This window comes from Microtus ochrogaster, chromosome 24 (genome assembly GCF_000317375.1).
Source record: "Microtus ochrogaster isolate Prairie Vole_2 chromosome 24, MicOch1.0, whole genome shotgun sequence".
Lineage (NCBI taxonomy): Eukaryota > Metazoa > Chordata > Mammalia > Rodentia > Cricetidae > Microtus > Microtus ochrogaster.
Window position 1 is genome coordinate 34837636 of NC_022024.1, and position 20399 is coordinate 34858034.

The 20399-nt window shown below is 42.0% G+C and overlaps 1 protein-coding gene across 1 annotated transcript in view; it reads left to right on the forward strand.

The window, feature by feature from the left end:
* The first annotated feature begins 7822 nt into the window (after positions 1 to 7822).
* Positions 7823 to 20399, forward strand: part of Washc4 (WASH complex subunit 4) — a 51604-nt gene continuing 39027 nt past the window's right edge. Inside the window, exons 1-10 of the mRNA XM_005358237.2 lie at positions 7823 to 7977; positions 10847 to 10986; positions 12805 to 12858; positions 12942 to 13007; positions 13770 to 13815; positions 14340 to 14407; positions 16543 to 16625; positions 17980 to 18022; positions 18415 to 18518; positions 19270 to 19390. Of these exons, the coding sequence (XP_005358294.1) occupies positions 7917 to 7977; positions 10847 to 10986; positions 12805 to 12858; positions 12942 to 13007; positions 13770 to 13815; positions 14340 to 14407; positions 16543 to 16625; positions 17980 to 18022; positions 18415 to 18518; positions 19270 to 19390 (786 nt within the window). The 5' untranslated portion in view covers positions 7823 to 7916. The remainder of the gene's footprint in view (positions 7978 to 10846; positions 10987 to 12804; positions 12859 to 12941; positions 13008 to 13769; positions 13816 to 14339; positions 14408 to 16542; positions 16626 to 17979; positions 18023 to 18414; positions 18519 to 19269; positions 19391 to 20399) is intronic.

The window sequence follows — 20399 nt, forward strand, 5'->3', positions numbered from 1 at the left end:
TTGTACTGATATGTCTGTCAGCAACTGTGTGGAACTGTGCTGTCTGAACTGAACCTTTCTGGTAGCAAATGGTTGGACGGATATCCATCCCAGATCATTTTACTTAAGAGTCTGCCTTCAGGTCAGGGGGTGGTGGCGCACGCCTTTAATCCCAGGCAGGTGGATTTGATGCCAGCCTGGTCTACAGAGTGAGTTCCAGGACAGGCTCCAAAGCTACATAGACAAACCCCGTCTCAAAACACCAAAACCAAAACAACAATAAAAAAGAGTCTGCCTTCAGTATCGAAGGAATAAAATGGACTAAGCAATTTCTAAGCTTTTAACTTACTTTTATTTCATTTATTTGGTGTGTGTGTGTATGTGTGTGTGTGTGTGTGTGTATGTATGTGTGTACATAGGTGTGTGGCTGTGCCTGTCCATGCATACACCAAGAGATGGGTGAAGGATGCCAGGTATCCTGCTTTACCCCTCCCCATCTTATTCTCCTGAATCAGGTTTTTCTCATTGAATCTGGAGCTGTATTGGTGACTTGTCGGGGACACGCCTTGGCAAAAATACCACTTGCCAGAATAGGGGCTTGGGGATCAGAAAAATAGTAAAGAGATCAAAGATATGAATGAAAACAATAAAGCAGAAACATAGGATAGAGGGAGGGAGTCCCAGCGAATACTGAAAATGTCCTCATTTAATTTCCAATTGCTTAAAATACCCAGACCCCAAGGGGGTAGGAGTAAGACAAAAAAACTGCATTAACATGATATAAGAAAATGGATAAACCAGCTGAAGGTCATGGGGTTACATTCTTAGGTAAACATTTTGTTGCTAAAACAAGACAAGTAAAACTGGCACCCTAGACCAAAGCATTCTGTAGGCAAATTACTCCCTGGGTAGAATCCATAGTTATCTCCTTAAGGGAGTAGAAACTTAGCTGGATCCTTAGATTTTGTTTGGAGTAGAAACAAAATGTCTACTTCTCTATTCCTGAAATTCAAGGTCTGGCTATTAGTCACACCTGTTGACAATAACCTTGAGAGAGGAGAACTCTCTGATCTGTATCTACGTGGGACATTTGTTTGAGGTAGAAACACAATAACCTTGAAGGAATGGAGGTAAGTTCCCACTCTCTGACCCTTGGTCAATGTGGAAATAGGCTCACATTTTTGGGCCTCCACAGAGGCTGCTTAGCCCCAGCAATCCACCCGTCTACACCCTGTCACTAGCACTGGGATTATAGGTATACACCTTTTTGCTGTGGGATAATGTACACTGTAAAGATTTGTCACTTGTATTGGTTTAATAAAACACAGATTGGCCAGTAGCCAGGCAGGAAGTATAGGTGGGGCAACCAGACTAGGAGAATTCTGGGAAGAGGAAAGAGAGAGATGCAGTCACAAGTCAGATGCAGAAGAAGCAAGATGAGAAGGCCTTACTGAGAAAAGGTACCAAGCCACATGGCTAAACATGGACAAGATTTATGGGTTATTTAAGGTGTAAGAGTCAGTTAATAATAAGCCTGAGCCAATAAGCCAAACAGTTTATAATTAATATAAGCCTCTGTGCATTTCCTTGGAACTGAACGACTGTGGGACCAGGTGGGACAGAAACTTTTGCCTACAAGCTTTTTATGCGGGTGCTGGAAATTTGAGCTCGGTTTCTCAGACCTGTACAGCAAATTCTTCAGCTAACTGAGCCATCCACCTGCCTGGATAAGTCTGTTCTTTTGCAGTTGGTGAGATGCTCACACCTGTGTTCCTAGTGCTTTGGAAGCAGAGGCAGGAGCATAGCTGTAAGTCTGAGGACAGTCAGCCTCAGCTGCAAGCCAAGGTGAGCATGTCGGGGTCAGAGGACAACTTGCAAGAGTCAGCTCTTGTTCCGTGTGGACCCAGGGGCTCTTACTCAGGTTGTCAGTGGTGGCAGACATTTTTCCTCACTGAGCCATCGTGAGGGTCCAATTACAAACTTTCTGAAGTGTAGAAAGTATTTACTCCTACAATAACTAGCGATTTTAGGGTAAAGTTCCATGTGTCTCCACACTGTCTGCATTTGGTGGCTTGTTTTGACTGAGTGACTTTTGACCACTTTGCCTATGCCGGAACGCTGCTGTTTGTCTCTCTGTTTTTATAAATTGCTATACTGAATATTCATTTTATTGTACATGAGAATGACATAAAACTTATGAATCCCATTTTTATTAACTGCTTTTTAACTTGTACTGTTATTACTGCTCAAAATTCCTCTATAGAAATAATAATAAATAATGTTATAATAATAAAATATGGTGAAGAAATAGCTCAAGCAGTTAAGAAGCACTTGTTCTTCCAGAGGACCTGGATTCTATTTCCAGAACCCATGTGGTGGCTCAAAACCATCTGTAACTCCAGATTCAGGGGATCCAATGCCTTCTTCTGGCTTCTGTGGGCACCAGGCACACATTGTTTCACATACATACATAGAGGCAACAAAACACATAAAGCATAAAATCACAAAATGTTAAAAAAAATGATGTTATGATAAAAACACAGCCCTAGAGGATGCCAGTCTAAGCTCCTGTAAATGGGAGAACTGAAGTCTAATAAGCAAGTTTAATATTGATTAAATACAAAAAAGCTTGGAGCTGGGCACAGGTATACTGCCATAATCCCAGCACTACAGAGACAGAAATGGAGGGATCATAAACTTCAGGCAAGGCTGGACTAGATAGTGAGATCTGTCTTGAAAACTGAGGTACTGCGTGAGGCACTCTCATGGTGTATACCAGGCCTTGGGTTTGGCCCCAGCACACATGGAGTTGGGGAGAGAAGGTGAACAGTAACGAACGAGAATAAAGCTGATGTTAATCAGACCAGTCAAGATTAATGCGGCATGGGCTTTCCTCCTAGTAAATAAGTCTTTGTACTTGCTTTTTAAAACATTTTATTTTTAAAACTTATGTCTGTGTGTGTGTGTGTGTGTGCATGTGTGCTCGCACGTGCGTGTGTGCACACCTGTACATTTATGTGCCTGTGGAGGTCAGGAGAGGGCATTGCATCCCTTGAGCTGGAGTTAGGCTTTTGTGAGTTGCTGTGCACAGATCCTGGTAACCAAACCCTGGTCCTCTGGAAGAGCAGCAAGCATTTTTAACCACAGGGTCATCTCTGTAGCTCTGGGTCTTCTACTCCTATAAACGTCACTTTGCTGTGGTGTGTTGTCACCGAGCTCACGGAGAGACCTCATCTGGCAAGGAAGCAGAGGTGCTGGGCTCTGGGAAAGAGGCAGAGCCCAGTGGGGAACAGTGAGATCCAGGAGTGAGTTGGGATTCCTGCAGTTGGGTTAGTTTTGAAGGCAGCAGGGTCACTTTGTGTGCTTTGCCCTCCCTGCAGAAAGGAGGCTCCCTTTCTGCCCGTCTGCCATGTTGGCACACAGTTAGAGTCCTCGTAGATGTCACTGTCATCCTGTTTAGATTCCCCAGACACTGGGACTGTGACTCCGGAATAAACCTCTTTATATATTCTTCAGAGTCACGTGTTCTGTTTACAGAATAAACCTAGGGACACTGTAAGATTCAAAGTCATTCTTCTTTGCCTGCTATTCATCTCATTGCATATAAACATTTCAATAAAGGTCTTTAGGGACCTACAATGATCACCAGTGACCTAAAATAGCTCCTCCCTCCCTCCAATTTTCCTCTTCATTTTGACTAGCAGAGAGCTCATAGGCCAGGCATTTCTGTTGGCTCTTATTTCTCTGGGTGCAATGGCTCTCCTGTGGCCAGTGGTTGGAGATGGCACGCTAGAGCATTATCTACTGGCAGATTGCCAGCAGTGGGGAGTGCCACCGTGGCTTCAGCTGCTGTGTCCTCAACTTCTCCACACACACGGGTCAATGCCTCTCATGAACTCTGCCCACGGAGCTAAATATATTTCTTAAAAAGATAAATCACAAATAAACCTGATACCTTATTATTATTATTTAAAATTTAAAAGCAAGACTGTCTGCACTCTTTGAACAGAGGATGGTTTTTGATCATTCCTGGCAGCCTCCAGAGCAGTTCCTGGAAGAGATGTCTCTGAGCACATTTTAAGCCAATCACTACAACAGTGCTTTCACTGAAGCTGGGGGGAGGTTTGCAGAAGGGAGAGGCAGGGAGAGACTGCAGCCAGCCAGCCATAGGTCAATGAAGCTGAGAAGGTGATGGAAATCTTTCTCTGTCATTTGCTGTTGAATATTACAAAATAATGAAATGGATAAAGACATAAAAACAAATCAATAATAATCAATAATAATCCCACAACCCAAGGATAACAACTATTTCGTCAAGCCAAACTAAAACCAAAAGGAGGGATTTTTCGAAGAGAAAAAAAATAAGGAATAGCCATATGGGAAACAGTCAGTAAACTCCTGGCATGTTCGAGAGGCAGAGGAAAAAGGGAGGTTTTAATGGAAGAGGGTTACATCAGTTTGTGAAACCATTTTTGTTGGCCACAGTGATTATAACAGGGGCCGTTTCAGCTCATGATTGGACAGTCACCCATCAGGTTCTTTCGAGATTCTTCTCCAGAAGGTTGCCTAGCCCTCCTTGCAAACATTGAGATATGACGGAATATTTTGTGATGATGATTATTAGGCAGTCATGGGTAACTGGACCCTTTCTGCACAACCTCCTGGCTTCATTCATTTTGCTTTTTTTTTTTTTTTTGTAGGGTTGACAAGAGACCTCATTTTATTTTAACGTTTTACTTATCTACGTACAACACAGGGCGGGCATGTGGAGGTCCATGGACAAACATCAGAAGTCAGTCGCCCCCTCCTTTCACTGTGCGGGTCCCAGCGGTTGAACTCAGGTCGTCAGGCATGGTGACAAGCACCTTTACCTCCTGGGCCATCTTTACCCGCATGGGACTCCATTTTGATCCTGGCAATGTTTGCGTCTCATCTGAAAAAATAAGATTCCTTTAACCTTTCACTGATTTCTGGAAAGAAGATGAGAAACAGAAAGCCTTGTCGTTGTACCCAGACTGGCCGAGTCACACAGCTGTTAACTAAGTAAGCCGTGGATCTCACACAGGGTGGGAAGCAGGTCTAGGAGTGGAATACCCAGAATTCCGATGTGGGTTCAATGACGTTGATCAGATGCCCCCGTAAAGTTCCTGTGGAAATGTCTAGTTGACATAGCATGAAATTATAGTATATTTAAAGACCTTATCAAACTTTGGTGATATATGTGTTCTTAGACTCGTGACTTTCCTCCAACCATATTTCTGCCAGGCCCTTTTCTTTTTATAGATCAACAAGGCCTGGTTGCCCATTTTTCAACTCTTTTCCAGATTTCTGTTTCTGTTTGGGTTTGTTAGAAAAAAAATCATTGATTTAAAAAAAAAATTCCTTACAAAGTCAGGCATAGTGTCACATGCTTGTAATCCCACCACTTAGCAAGTGGAGGCAGGAAGATTTGGAATTCAAGGCCAGTGTCAGTTAGAGAGTTCAAGATTAGTCTGAGTTCCCTGGGCTTAATGATAACAACAACAATAAGCACAAAATAAATGTTATCTGCATTAGTAAAGTCCTAGAAGTTCTCTTATCTAAAATTCTAAATGTAAGCATCTAAATAATAAAATTATTACAAAATAGTCTTTTTTTTTAAAAAAAACAATCTTTTTACAAAGATTTTATTTATTATGTATACAGTGTTCTGCCTGCATGTATGCCGGTAGGCCAGAAGAGGGCGCCATATCTCATTATAGGACGGTTGTGAGTCACCATGTGATTGCTGGGAATTGAAGTCAGGACCACTGGAAGAGCAGCAAGTGCTCTTAATTGCTGAGACATCTCTCCAGCTGAAATAATCGTATTTTTAAAAAGCCATCCTGCTGTAATAGTTATTTGCTAACTCCAATACCTAGACCATAGTCACCGTGAGATGCTTGGCTGCTAAGACCAAGTGGCTCAGCGGTAAAATCACTATCATAGCTCTCCCCCGGCCATATACACCCTCTCCTTGTGCTAATAATACCCACTGGTTTCCATATAGGCTAGTCTCTTCCACTCCCAGGCCAAACGATTCCTGCAGCGTTGCTTTTTCCTTTGCTCTCTGCATCCGCGGAGCAGGTGACCCACACTCAGCCAATCTGTCCATCCCTCCCGTTCTTTCTGTTTCCAAGACAGGCTGGAAAGTGTGCTCCCGTACCGAGAAAGGCAATCACTACTGGCAAGACTTGATTCCGGGACTTTTGTTCGAGTTATCAGTTAAGCGTGCTCTTTTTCTCCCGTAGGCTGGATTTAGTCTTGTGATGATTTGAGTCAGAAGCTGCCAACAGCTACCATATGGAAGCTAAAGGAGGCTGCCAGAACCCTGCACGCTACAGAAAGACGCCGAACATTCCAACGGGACATCCTGAAGGCAGAGGCGCAGGAAGTCCTCTCGGGTGTGACAGGTGTCACTGTAACACGTTCTTGAGATCGGTATCTCACAAAGAAGATGGTCCTTTTTTGGCTCAGATCTTCAGAGGTTTCGGTCTAACGCCCTGCTGCAGACCCAGTAGCAACAGGGCCACTCAGCTATGGTATTGGGATCTTGTCTCAAAACCATGTCCAAACCTCAACATCTCAGAACATGCTTTTCAAGAGAATATTCTTTATTGATTTTTGGTACTCTATGATGCAAATAACTTAAAAACTATACTTGCAAAAGATTCAGCTAATAGACAAGAAAAATATAAGAGCCACTTTGTATATATCAGCATCTACTCATTCCCAAGTAAACCATTGTCTTAACGAGATTTGAATTCTCCTATGTATTTGCAACCACATGGGCATGTTTACATAGATTGTAATTTAACGGTAAATATGCGATGTTCTAAAATTGCCTCCTGTCCTTTTATTTTTCACGCCATTTGAGACCTATTTCATTACATAGCTCTCTAGGAATTCAGAGTATGAATGATTAAGTTTTATATTATTACTTTTTGATGGCTCTTTAGGCTGTTTCGTATTAGCACTTCTTAAAAACCGGGCTGATAGGAAGCTTTTTGTGTAAATTTTAGGGTAAATGTAGAACTCGGGGTAACAAATTCCAATCCCACCGTCTTCCAAACAAGGGAGGAAGAGTAGTAATCGGTGTAAAGCAAATCCAGTAGTGAGGTTGTTTGATAGCCTTCTTTTTTTTTTAAAAATATTTATTTATTTATTTATTTATTTATTTATTTATTATGTATACAATATTCTGTCTGTGTGTATATCTGTAGGTTAGAAGAGGGCACCAGACCTCATTACAGATGGTTGTGAGCCACCATGTGGTTGCTGGGAATTGAACTCAGGACCTTTGGAAGAGCAGGCAATGCTCTTAAACCACTGAGCCATTTCTCCAGCCCCTTGATAGCCTTCTTAAAGTCACTACTCTTCTATACACAGAGGTCTTTTGTCAAAAAACAAAACAAACAAAAACAAATGGGGCAGGACATGCACGGGGTGGGAACTGCGAGGGTAAAGTCAGAAAAGAGCTGGTGAGGCAAGCATCTTGGTCCGAGGGCCAGGGCAGTGTCCTGGTGAAGGACCCTATCTTTGCGTTGGTCCCCACCCCGTTATTTCCGCTCTTTCCCCGTTAGACTGATAGAGTAGGTCCCTCAGGTGTTTAAACAGCCTGGACGCAGCATAGGAGAAACTGAATGTGGCTTGAGAACAGACGCAAACGGCAGCGAGGACAGGGAAAGGGTGCAGGATACCAACAGACATCGTCACTATGGCGGCCCCGCCGGGCGCAGGCGGACGGACTCGCTTTCCCAGAGGCCCCCGCGGTCCGTAGGGCCGAGCGTCCACTGGCTGTGGCGCGCGGGGGCGGGGCCGGGTCCCGGAAGTCACGTGCCGTGACAGCAGCTGGGGTGAGGCCCGTGTCGCGGCGGTGGCAGCTCGGTGCTGTGTCTGTGGGAGGCGCCGCCGCGGCGATGGCCGTGGACACTCTGTCGCCGGACTGGGAGTTCGACCGCGTGGACGACGGCTCTCTGAGTGAGTCTCCGGGTGTCGGGCGAGGAGGGCCGGGTGGCGCTGCCGAGGGACGTCGGACGGCACGGGGAGGCGCGGCCGCCCGCTGGGGACTGTCCCGTGGGGTGGGACGCGGCGCTGCGTGACTGCCGGGGTCGCGTCGAGCCGCTCGGGTGCCCGGTGTCCCTCGCGGAGGCGGGGGACCGGCCAGCGGCGCTCGCTCCCTGGGGGCCCGCCACGACAGGCCAGCCTCCCCGGGATGCCCATCCCATCCCAGGGCTGGCGCCAGATGCTCTGAGCCTTCAGTTTTAGAAGAGTCTGGGTTCCCGTTTCGGTTTCCTGTTTTCTTTTTTTTTACTTCTCAAATCAACTTTATTGAAGTTTGGGTTCGCGTTCCTAGAACCATAGAAGATAGCGGAAAAATAACTCTTCCTGGCATTAAAAAAAAAAAAAGCCAAAACCAAAACATCAGTCAACACGGGAATGTCATTTTATCAATCCTGTGCCTTTTATTGATTTTATATGGTTAAAAAAAAAACCTTCTGTAATTGTCATTGCAGCTGAATTTTCTTTTAAAATTTAATTTATCTTAATTATTTTTACAAGATCTGCTTCGCAGTTGCTTAGTGAAATCGAGTCGTCCGGTTTTATTTTTAAAACCAGAGGTACAACCCTAAAAGCCTCGCAGTTTGTGTCAGTGAAATGTACAAGCCAGCCTAATAGTTATATTAGAGAAACTCTTGTGATAGAGTTGTTTCTTATCTTCCGAGTCATAGAAGAGAAATTGGGGTAGTTGTTTGAGAATTTTTAAAATGTGTATCTTTCCCCAAAGTAGGAATGCCATTTCAAAAAAATTACAGCTGAATTGCGGATTATTTTAGAGATTTAGCGTGTACAGATTTATATATACTGAGGTTTTAGTTGCCTTTACATCCGGGTCCTGTTCCGTGCAGTATTTCAGTAAACATTTCTTTAATTGTATGCGGCATAAAGATCTGGGCGAAAGGATAATAACCACTTTTGGGTTTTGTATTTTCGGTTTTAAAGTGAACTGTACCTTGTCAGGTGTTCTTTTTTGTTTTGCATCTGACCGAAGTTGGAATGAAGGTATATAGGGCTTGAATTTGTTTCAGCTTGAAGTAGAACGATCAGCTGGTTAATCATAATACCACGTGAGCGTTGTTTTAGACCCTAGAGGGTTGGGGAAAACAGGACTGGGGAAAGGAGGGGAGCGAGAGCTTGGGTGAGGACACAAGGTAAGCACACCTGTGCGTGCACGTGTGCGTGGATGCGCTGTGATAAAGCCCTTAGCACTCTATCCTAAGTTGCAAAGGAATAAGAAAAATAAACCAAGAAATGCAGTTCGTTGGGAGGGAAGTGTGGTGTGCACTTTAACTTTTATGAGCTCAGAGCTGTTAGATATCTTATCCGCAAAGAGCTTAGAATGCTTCTGCAGGTTTTCAGGTGTTTCTAACCTTGGTCTCACCAGCTGATCTATGAGCATGTTTTTCTAGTGCGGTCTTTAAGAACCCATTTGCTGGTCAGGTGATTCTTTGGCCATTTCCCATACAATAGAGTAAGACATTAACACGATTGTTAGCTGTAGGTAAGAGATTTCTCTTTGCCTGGTTTCCATTAGTTTTTGGACTTTGATTCATATCTAGACTAATTGTTTTCCAAAATTAACTGAGTGCTATATTGAGACAGCAGTCTTAGTGAACTGAATTGATGCCCCTGATTCAGGGCCTCAGTAGCAAAATAGAAGACAGGTGTCTTTATTTCCCACAGTGTGAGTCAGGACTTTATTTCATAATGGCTCCACATTTCAAATTTGAAGGGAAAAAAACCTTTTTTTTAAGACGACAAAGAACTGAATTTAAGTTGAATTTTTGGAATCAGTAATGAATTCTTAGGTATAAGATGGAATGTTTATTAATTTTGGTGAGTAGGCTTCTGAAAAATCCAACTTATTTCAGTGGCTTTAAGCTTAAGGTCATGTACTAATATATAAATTTTGTGGGTCCCAGCCGTTTTTTTGTTATGTTTTATTATCTTACGTGTGTGTGCAATACCTGCAGAGGCCAGAAGCTGATATTGGATCTCCTGGGTCTAGAGTTACAGAATCGACACATGGGTGCTGGGAACTGAACCGCAGTCCTCTGAACCCCAGTAATAAGAGCAGCCAGTGCTCTCAGTGGTTAGGCCATCTCTCCAGACCCTACCTCAGCCAGTATGTTTTATCTGGCTTATACATGTTGATTATAATAACTAAAAAATTGAACAAGTAAAGCATTTTGTTAAGTTGGGAATTAGAGAAATAATAATACAGTGTAGCAGGTCTAAAACCTACATGTAAAATAGATTTGATTGTATTCTTAAACATTTTACTATGTATAAAATTAACCAACCTTTTTACAGTTTGCTCTATAACAACACAGAATTTTGTACCTGCTTCCCATCAGGTAGCTGATAACCTTTGCAGCAGAGTTGTGTGTGACCAAAAAACATAGGATACAGCCTGGTCTACAGAGCTAGTTCCAGGACAGGCTCCAAAGCCACAGAGAAACCCTGTCTCGAAAAACAAAACAAACAACAACAACAAAAAAAAAAACAAAAAACAAAAAAACATAGGATAGCTTCTGGACCCTGGGTTGTCTGAAGCTGACTCGGGCTGGTCGGTAGCCCCAGATCCTAGGGTAAGGGCTGCAGGTTTTCAGTACTTTGACATATTGGGAGAAAATTCAAAGCCAAATGACTTTAACCTTGGAGCCTATTTCCATGAAGTGAGGCACTCCAAGGTAGTCATTGACCGTGTTTTGCTGCTTTACTGAGATCACTTGAAGCTAGTGTTCTGCCATTCACAAAAATTGTAACTTTTTGTTTTACAATTTAGAAATTCATGCTGAAGTCCAGCTTAAGAACTACGGGAGATTCCTTGAGGAGTATACATCTCAGTTGAGAAGAATTGAGGATGCACTCGATGATTTGATTGGAGATGTTTGGGATTTCAATCTTGATCCTATAGCATTAAAGGTCTGAATTAATTTCATTAAAAAATATATATATTTCTGAAAGAATGACAACCTTACAGTATCATAACACAAAGTCCAATTATTCCACCTAGTCATTGTTTTGATCTTCAACAAAGAGCTAGATGGACACACTGGCTTTGTTTCTTTCATTGTAGCTATTTTACACATAGTCAAATATACAGATTTTTAAGGATTTCTCATTGAGTTTTGCTGAGCACAGAGCTCATCCACCTCATAGTCTAATGAAGATAGAAAACATTGCTGTCATTTCTCAAAAGACTCATCTTTTTCCTGTGGCCACACTGTTTTTCGTCCCTATCAGTAATATATGGGGATTTCAGTTTCTCTACATTGTTGCCAAAGTTTGTTATGAATGAAATCGGGGATCTTAATGTGGAAATGCCTTTTTAAAAACAATTACTTATTTTGTGTGCATTGTGTTGTGTCTTCATGTGTATCTGAGTGAGGGTGCTGGATCCTTGGCAGTTGGAATTACAGAGAGTTGTGAGCTGCCATGTGAGTGCTGGGAACTGAACCCAGGTCCTTCCGAAGAGCAGCCAGTGCTCTTAACCTCTGAGCCATCTCTCCAGCCCGAGCTGTCCATTCTTTAGGTATAGACATTTAGGTTTTTCAGTTTTGGCTGTTGGAAATAATGCTAATTATGTGTCCTAGGGTTTTATGTACACATGTTTTCATGTCATGCATTATACTAGAAGCAGAATAACTGAGTCGTTTGTTAGCTATGCTTAGCTTTCTGAGGATTTTATTGTACACATATTTGTGTGTGTTTGTGTGCATGTGCTGTGCCATGGTGTGTGTGGAAAGAGTACAACTTGTAGGAGCCAGTTCTTTTCTTCCATATGTGTTCTGGGCACCGAACTTAGATCACCCGGCTTGGTAACAAGTGCCTTTACCTGTTGAGCCATTTTGCTGACCCCCTTCTCATCTTTTTCCTGTGGCCACACTGTTTTTCGTCCCTATCAGTAATATATGGGGATTTCAGTTTCTCTACATTGTTGCCAAAGTTTGTTATTGTCTTTTAAAATCAACCCTATCTTAATGGATGTGAAATGAAGCCTCATGGCTTTGTGAAGCAATGAAATTGTCTCAGCTTTAGTCTTCGGTCAACAGAAACTTTAAAATCTCTTTATGTATCCTCTTGTACAGCCCTTTCTCTCCCAGCTTACCCTGGGACCTTTCTTTAGTCCCTTTATTGGGAAATTATTTTATGTTTCTGTTCTGCAAGAGTTATAGATTCTGATAAGATCCTTATAAATAGAAATTGCAAACTAAATGAGAGAAGTTATTTTTAATTTACGTATGTACTTTATTGTTAGTATGTAACTAAAAGAAAGGTCCAGTTTTCACTTAATAGAAAACTCGTTTTAGTTACTAATCAGGAAAGCTTTAGAGCCAGGAGGAAATGAAGCGGCATCAGATGTAATGACTTAAGTTTGGCCTGTTTAGTTACGACATCTTCCTAAGTGTATGCTTGCATAACAGTTTCTGGAAGGACAGAGCTCACTGTTAGTCTTTTCTTAGTGTCCTCCTACCCTCAGCCACTTTCTGTTGGGCACAGCTGGAGCTGTTTGGGTGCCTCGTGTTGTGTGCAGGCTGTTTCTCAAGTGATTGTACCTTTCTTCCTTTGTTAAAATTGTCTTAAACATAGTAGTTGAGTTGATGCTAATGCTGACTGACTATAGGGTCTAACACAAGTTTAACTGTAATCCATTTAATCTCATTTTATATATTTAAAATTTCAGTGTTTTTTTTTTCTTCCCTTCAAATTAAAAGATGTTCTTTCCCTTTGTTTCCGTAGCTTCTGCCCTATGAGCAGTCCTCCCTCTTGGAGCTCATAAAGACTGAGAACAAGGTAATTGTCCTAACCTAAAGAGCATTCAGAGAACGCTCTTGGTGCTTACCACTCACTTTTTCTGTCTTTATTTTTGAAACCAGGTCCTAAACAAAGTCATCACTGTGTATGCTGCACTTTGTTGTGAGATCAAGAAATTAAAGTATGAGGTAATTGTTTCTCTTCTTTAAGATCAGTTAAAAGCAGTGTGCAATAAATACTGACCCACTTAAAATAATAGCAGTCCTGAAGGACTTAGAAGAATCTGGCACTCATCGAGTGGTTACTGTGTTATGTGTAGGGTGAGGACTCAGCAGGTGAGGAACAGGTTGAGAAATTGGGGCTTACAGTGGGTATTGCTAAAAGTAGCAGTTTGAATCTAGGCCTGCCTGCCTCCAAAGTAGTATATGTGGTGTGTGTGCTGGCTGTCCAGAGGTACACCCCCTCCCTACCTTCCACTCCCCAAGACAGGGTTTCTCTGTGTAACATCCCTGGCTGTCCTGGAACTCGCTCTGTAGACCTTGGCCTGGAACTCACTGAGATCCCCCTGCCTCTGCTTCCTGAGTGTGCGCCACCACTTCCAGCTTTTTGTTGTTGTTTTTCCTTTTAAGTTTAAACTTTTTATATGGATTTGGATTTGGAGACATTGTAGACATTGGTGAACTTCCCTCCCCTTCTTTATGTTCTGTGAGTGCAACTGAACTGGTGGGGGGATGAGTGATCTTGAGGGTGGTCAGACGATGGAGTATAGGCTAGAGGAACAAGCTCAGCTTGGGTGTCAGTGGTTATCTTCGTCCCTGTAAAGAGAAGTTGATCATCTGAGAGCAGATTCTGAGATTTATGTGTAAGCCATGTCGTATGTCATTAGAGCGTTAAGAGGGTTTAGGATTTGAAAGCAACCTTTTAAATTATTTTGATTTTCTTTTAAACAGGCGGAAACTAAGTTTTACAATGGCCTTTTGTTTTATGGTGAAGGAGGTAAGTTCAAATTTTAGAATTGCATTTGTTGCTGCCTTTTATGAAACTGAAGTGAGCCAAAAGCTAACAGATTAGAAAAAACAAACATTCAGAAATTTTTAAAGATTTATTTTGTGTATGTGGGTGCCCATAGGGGCCTCCCTGTGTGGGTGCTGGAAATGTAAACTGTGGTCCTCTGGAGGAGCAGCAAGTGTTCTGAGCTGCTGAGCCGCCCTCCAGCCCTGACATTGAGTTGTCTTGTTGGTGCATGGATTGGTTAACAAGTGAGAAGTGGAGTAGTGGCAGCAGACCCTCTAGAGCCGGCATGTGTTGTGTCAGCACAGTCCTGTGATGGGACCGGTGTGGGGGTTTGCGTGGCAAACAGGCGTGGCTACTGGATGTTGTATATAGTGTATGACTTTGCCATTTTTCTCTTCAGTGTTAAAAGTCCAGTGTTTCGGTACTGGGCACTAGTGAAAGAATTGTTTGTCTTTGTTGCTGGATTTAAATAAAAAGAGAAATAAAATTCATGCTGCTTTTTAAAGCTACAGATTCCAGTATGGTGGAAGGTGACTGCCAAATTCAAATGGGGAGATTCGTTTCATTCTTACAGGTAACTTTTTTTTTTTTTTTCGAGACAGGGTTTCTCTGTGGCTTTGGAGCCTGTCCTGGAACTAGCTCTGTAGACCAGGCTGGTCTCGAACTCACAGAGATCCACCTGCCTCTGCCTCCCGAGTGCTGGGATTAAAGGCGTGCGCCACCATCGCCCGGCTAAGTAACTGTTCTTGAAAAACAAAATGAGATTTTTTTTTTTTACTTTCTCTTGAGCCATTTATTTATTTACTCAAGATAGGGTCTTACTAGGTAGCCTTGACTCTTCTGGAGTTCACTGTCTAGACTACACTGGCCTCAGACTTATAAGAGGGTCACTGCCTCAGGCACTTCACATTCTGAGATTAAAGGTGTGCCTCATTATGTCTGGCTGAGTCTTCTCTTTGTAATTTTGCATAAAAATTGCACATGATTGAAAAGTTTTGAAACATTCAGTGCCGAGTACTTGTGCACTCAGAGAGTGAAGCAGTTAGTGTAGTTATAGTGTAGGCCATTGTGACTCCTGAACTGTTTCTAAGGGAATTTTGGAGAATAAGGTATCAAGAGATGTGAGCAGTTGTTTAAAATTGTTTTGATAGATTATATAATTTGTATAATTTGATTTGTATAGTTTCATTTGTGAATAATATTGTTTTTAACTTAAAAAAAATTTTTTTTTGGGGGGGGGACTGGAGAGATGGCTCAGCCATGAAGAGCACTGGCTGCTCTTCCCTGCAATTCTGAGGTTTGATTCCCAGGTCCCAGCACCTGCTCACATGGTAGCTTATAGCTGTCTATAACTCTGGTTTGGAGGGACCCAATACCCTCTTTTGGCACAGACACACATGTAGACAAGACCATACACAAAAAAAGTAAGATAAAAATAAAAAAAAAATTGTGTGCTGGAGAGCTCATTTTGGTTCACTGGTTAACAGCATGTACTGTTTCCAGAGAACCCCAGTTGAGTTCCTTAGACCAGTATCGGGGGCTCACAGCTGCGTGTAACTTCACTAGGGATCCAGTGCCTCTGGCCTCCATGTGGATACCTGTGCACAGGTGCTCACACACTCAGCAGGAGCCTTGTTAGCTGTGCTCCAGCGTACTGATTGTCCGGGAGCTCTCTAGTGTCTGTGAAACATCCAAGTGAGCTTGTGGTGTTTCTAATTATCGGAGGGAAAACAGCAAATAGATGGATTCCGGTTTTGTTTTTTTATACCCTCTGACAGTCTTTTAATTGACTCCATCTATTTCTGTCTTACAGAATCCGAACTTATTTCTGCCTTTTTGCTGTGCTTTGTATTTTTTATTTTCCTGCTATCATTTAACCTTCAGAAGTTTAATAACATGTAAAATGAGCTATTTGAAATTAAAATCTATTACTTAGCACATTGATAATGCCTGTATCCTAGGACTCCAAGCACTGAGAAGGCTGAGCTGGGATCATGAGTTGAAGGCTAGTCTGGCCTATGTAGCAAAAAGCTGTTTAAAAAAAAACATTATTTTTACTTTGAAAGACTTCAAATTCTGTTTATGTGTCACTAAAAGCTGTGTAAAAAGTTTACTGTCCCAGAGTTCATCTGAGGTGTTCAGTGGGCTGTGCGTGTGTGTGCGCGCGCGCGTGCTTGTGTGTGTGTGTGTGTGTGCGCGCGCGCGCGTGCCACGAAGCTACTCTTGGTGACGGAGGAAACCAGCACATAAAAGCAGCTCAGGACTTATAGTTTAGAGTGGGTGAGGTCTGGGCCCAGCAGAGTGAATTAACATCTTTGGGGTAAGTGATATTGCACTTGGTGTGTGCCAAGGTACATATATGTGACCAAAGATAACACATGAAGTGACCTAGTGACTAGTGGACCTTGCTCTGTCTTGGTCACACTTCTGGAAGCCATTGTCATTCATTTACAGGGCAGGGGTGGGCTGTCCCTGTCATCTCGGAGCTGCATGAGTAACTGAAACAGAGACTCAGACTGCGAGAGTGAAGTGCAGGGGCAGCAGAAATAGGAATGACCCGCTGTGCAGGAGCTGAGGGCTTCTTATGTCTGGCTGCTGGGTATCTGGGGATTCGACCCGAAACTGTTTGGGTTGTGTTGGAACGTTCAGCCCGAATGTCTTGACGTTCCTGAAGCAACCCTGTGATGTATACTGTCCGTGTCCTTTCAGGAGCTGTCCTGTTTTGTCTCGAGGTGCTATGAAGTAGTGGTGAATGTCATCCACCAGCTGGCTGCCCTCTACATCAGCAACAAGTAATGCACTTTAGCATTGTTTGACTTTCATGAAGTAGAGGGAGTACTTCTTAGAAAAGTAATTATTTGAAATAGCTTTGTATTCATTTATTTACTCAGTAACACTTAGGGTGTTTAGATACTGCTGGACGTGTGTGTGTGTTTATAGACTAATGAGCTGCAGTTTTCACCAAGTTACGAACTTGATTTCTGTCAGCATGAGAATGTTGGACAAAAAATTTTAAAGAAGATATTTCACGATAGAAAAAAACTGATACAGAATTAGTTCACACACAGTGTTTTATTTTTTTTTTCCTGCATACATTTAGTGGTCATATGACTTTTCTTAAACTACAGAGTCTTGGGGATGGAGCGAGTGTAGGCAGTCTACACTGAAAAAGAACTTAAAATTCTAATGATCTTCCAGATCGACCCTAAATTAAGAACTGATCAAATTTCCATAGTGCCCTTGCTGTTCTTATCACCATAAATTACATCTAACCTTTGGTCAGTTCTTTGTATTTTTTTCTACATCTATTGTACCGCTGTTGAGGGATGTGACTCATACTTTAATGAGAGCCAAGACCCAGAGGTGGCATTACCACGATCTCACGGCAGCTTTGGTACTGTTCCTTGTGGTCAGCAGTCCATTTGTTGTTCCTGCTGTACCACGCTGTGAGGGGTAGAGGACATTTATCACCTCACTCTCGGGGACTTCTGGTCAGTTTGCGGTCTTTATGTATTCTGGCTCTTCACCAAAGCGATCTTTATACCAGGAGCAAAGGAGTGGCAGTCCCCTCCCCTACTCAGTGCAAAGGATGGTAGTCCCAGATCTCCACACTCCCCCCCACTACCTGGGGTGGAATTCTGGGGACTCTTTTCCTCGTTCCTGCTATAGAAAGATAATATTTAAAGACTTTGTTCAACTTTAGATGTGCGTCCTGTATTCTGGAATACTTCATATGTAGTTTGATATGTAAGAACTATATTGATTAAGTTCAGAAGGAAGTAAGTGGTGTAACCCTAGAGGGTGTGGTTCATTGCTTCTTAGCAGAGTGAGAACTGAAGGAGTTTGGTTTGTTCTTAGGACTCTCCAGGTGCCAGTTTTGGTAGAGTGAACAGATTATAGTTGCTAACTGAGAGACTCATAATTCATCAGTGTGCTTCCTCTACTTCTATGCCAAGGCTCATCCTTTAGGGTTAAGAAACTCAGGTCATTGGCCAGTTGTCAGGTCTTTACCTGTGAGTGCCACATAGCAGGGATAGCCCAGACAAGTCAGAGTTTCTGCTCCTGTATTGGTTTCTTGAATTTAGAATGAACTGTAACCATAAAGGTGTTTTTTTTTTTTTTAACTTTGGTATTGTTTTATTATAGGATAGGACCCAAAATTATAGAGACAACTGGAGTTCATTTTCAGGTAAAAGTTAATTTTTCTATTTTATTTTGGAATTTGTCTAATTAAGAAGTATAACAATGCCAGCATCTCCACCCCTGTTCTTGTCCCTCCGTCCATGCGGTTGTCAAGGCATCTCTTTCTCTGCACTGCCTCTTGAAGTTTACCGGTAGTGTTCCGTGCAGATTTTCTGTTGCCAGTGAACAAATCTGCAGCATCACAATTAAGGAAGAAATATTAGGTAAAATATATTGTATTTAGGCTAGTACCATTTGAAGCTCAGAACTGTAGTTAATAAGCCAATTGGTGCCTCCTTTCACCAATTTAATAATGAACCCACATGCGTTTTTCTTTAAAAGTTCACATGAGACTTCTAACAAGTGACTAAATGATAATCATTAAAGGTTTTTTGACAGACTATGTATGAGCACTTGGGAGAACTGCTAACAGTTTTACTTACCCTGGATGAAATTGTTGACAATCATGTCACACTGAAAGACCATTGGACCATGTACAAAAGGTACGCCACCTAAAATACTTAGAGTTTGTACAGTTGATGTGTTAGTTTGGTAAAACTAAACAGTTACAAATTATTCAGATTCTTAACAAGACCTAGCGACTCTAATGAAAAGGAATTCATGTCCAATATTTATTTTTATTTGTGTGTATGTGTTTATGTCTGCCTGTCTCCGTGTGTGTCTGCACATGGGTCAATGCCTAGGGAGGCCAGAAGAGAGAGCTAGATTCCCTGGAGCCAGAGTCCCATGTTGTGAGCCACCTGATGGGAGTGCTGGGAACTGGGCTCAGGTTTCCTCTGCAGGGCTCAGCTCTTGAGTCATTGAACTGTTTCTCCAGTCCTGTGGTGTCCAGTAGTTTCATGAAGGCAGTCAGTCCGGCTGTTAGATGGGCTTTTGTGAGAGAGATGTGTGTGACCTTGCTCAGTGCTGCAGAAGCTTACAGGTTCCCCTTGGGGTTCTGTGCAAGTGAAAGTTTCTGCCTTGCATTTCATTTATTTGATTACATACCCTGGAACACTCTTAATTTTTTATTCAGTTTACAAGTTGTCACTGAATATTTGGTTAGTGCAGAGCAATAGGCAGCTGAATAAAGGCAATAAAAAGCATACGAATTTCATTAACATTGCTCCATCCGTGTTTTCCAATGTGGAGAGCCGAGGAAGGAATAGTAAATACAAAATTTTATTTCCTGGAATATTTTTAGCTTTTAAGAATTTATTAGATAGATTTAAGCTCTTTCTTTAAATCTACAAGGTTATTGAAGTCTGTCCATCACAACCCTTCGAGATTTGGGATTCAGGAAGAAAAATTAAAGCCATTTGAAAAGTTCTTGCTGAAGTTGGAAGGGCAGTTACTTGATGGAATGATATTTCAGGTAAGTAGAGATTGGTGCAGCTCCAAATTACGGTGGGACACTTTTGTAGAATACTTTGAATTTCTTTACTTTTCTTTTTCTTTTCTTTTTTTTTTTTTCCTTTGGTTTTTTTTGAGACAGGGTTTCTCTGTGTAACAGCCCTGGCTGTCTGGAACTCACACTGTAGACCAGGCTGGCCTTGACAGAGATCCACCTGCCTCTGCCTCCTGAGTCCTGGGATTAAAGGAGTGTGCTACCACTGCCTGACTACTGACATTTCTTTAGAAAGTGGTTTGACTTATAAAAAAATTAATTATTAGTATATTAAAGTATAACTCAGTGTCTAATAGTAAACAAAATAAAAAGTTACTTATAATGAGGGTTTTTAAATTAAACTATGCAAAAATATAAAATTGAATCAGGCATGGTGATACACTTTTATAGTTCCAGCACACAGGAAACTGTTCAAGACTTCAAGGCTAGCCTGGTGTACAAAGTGAATTCTAGGTCATCTTGAGATACATAATGATATCCCATTTCAAAAACAAAGACAAAAATCTAAGACATAATTATTTGCATTATGTTTGTTACTAGCTTCTAGATTGAGATTTTTTAAGATTAAAAAAAAAATTTTGAAGGGCTGGAGATGCAGTTGAGTGGTGGGGCTCAGGATCCTGGATTTAATCCCCAGATCTACAAAGAACAAATCAAAACCCTTAGCAAAGCCAAATAAAAGCTTAGTTAATTCCTCTACATTCAGTACATGTGCACAAATGCATGCCTTCTAAATTGAAACCAGCTGACATTAGTTAGAAACATCACTTCTGTGTTTTCCCTATGTGGACAGTACAGAAGCAGCACGTTGTCTTCCTCCCAGAAGGACCTTAGCAGTGCCGAGGGGTGGTGTCTACTCTGTCTGCTTCAGAGTTGTGTTTAGTTTTATATTATTACAGTTTTAACAGATGGACCCAGCTCTTGGTTTTTAAAGTGAGTTTTTTCAGTCTCTTAGATGCTTTGTTTTCCCTCTTGG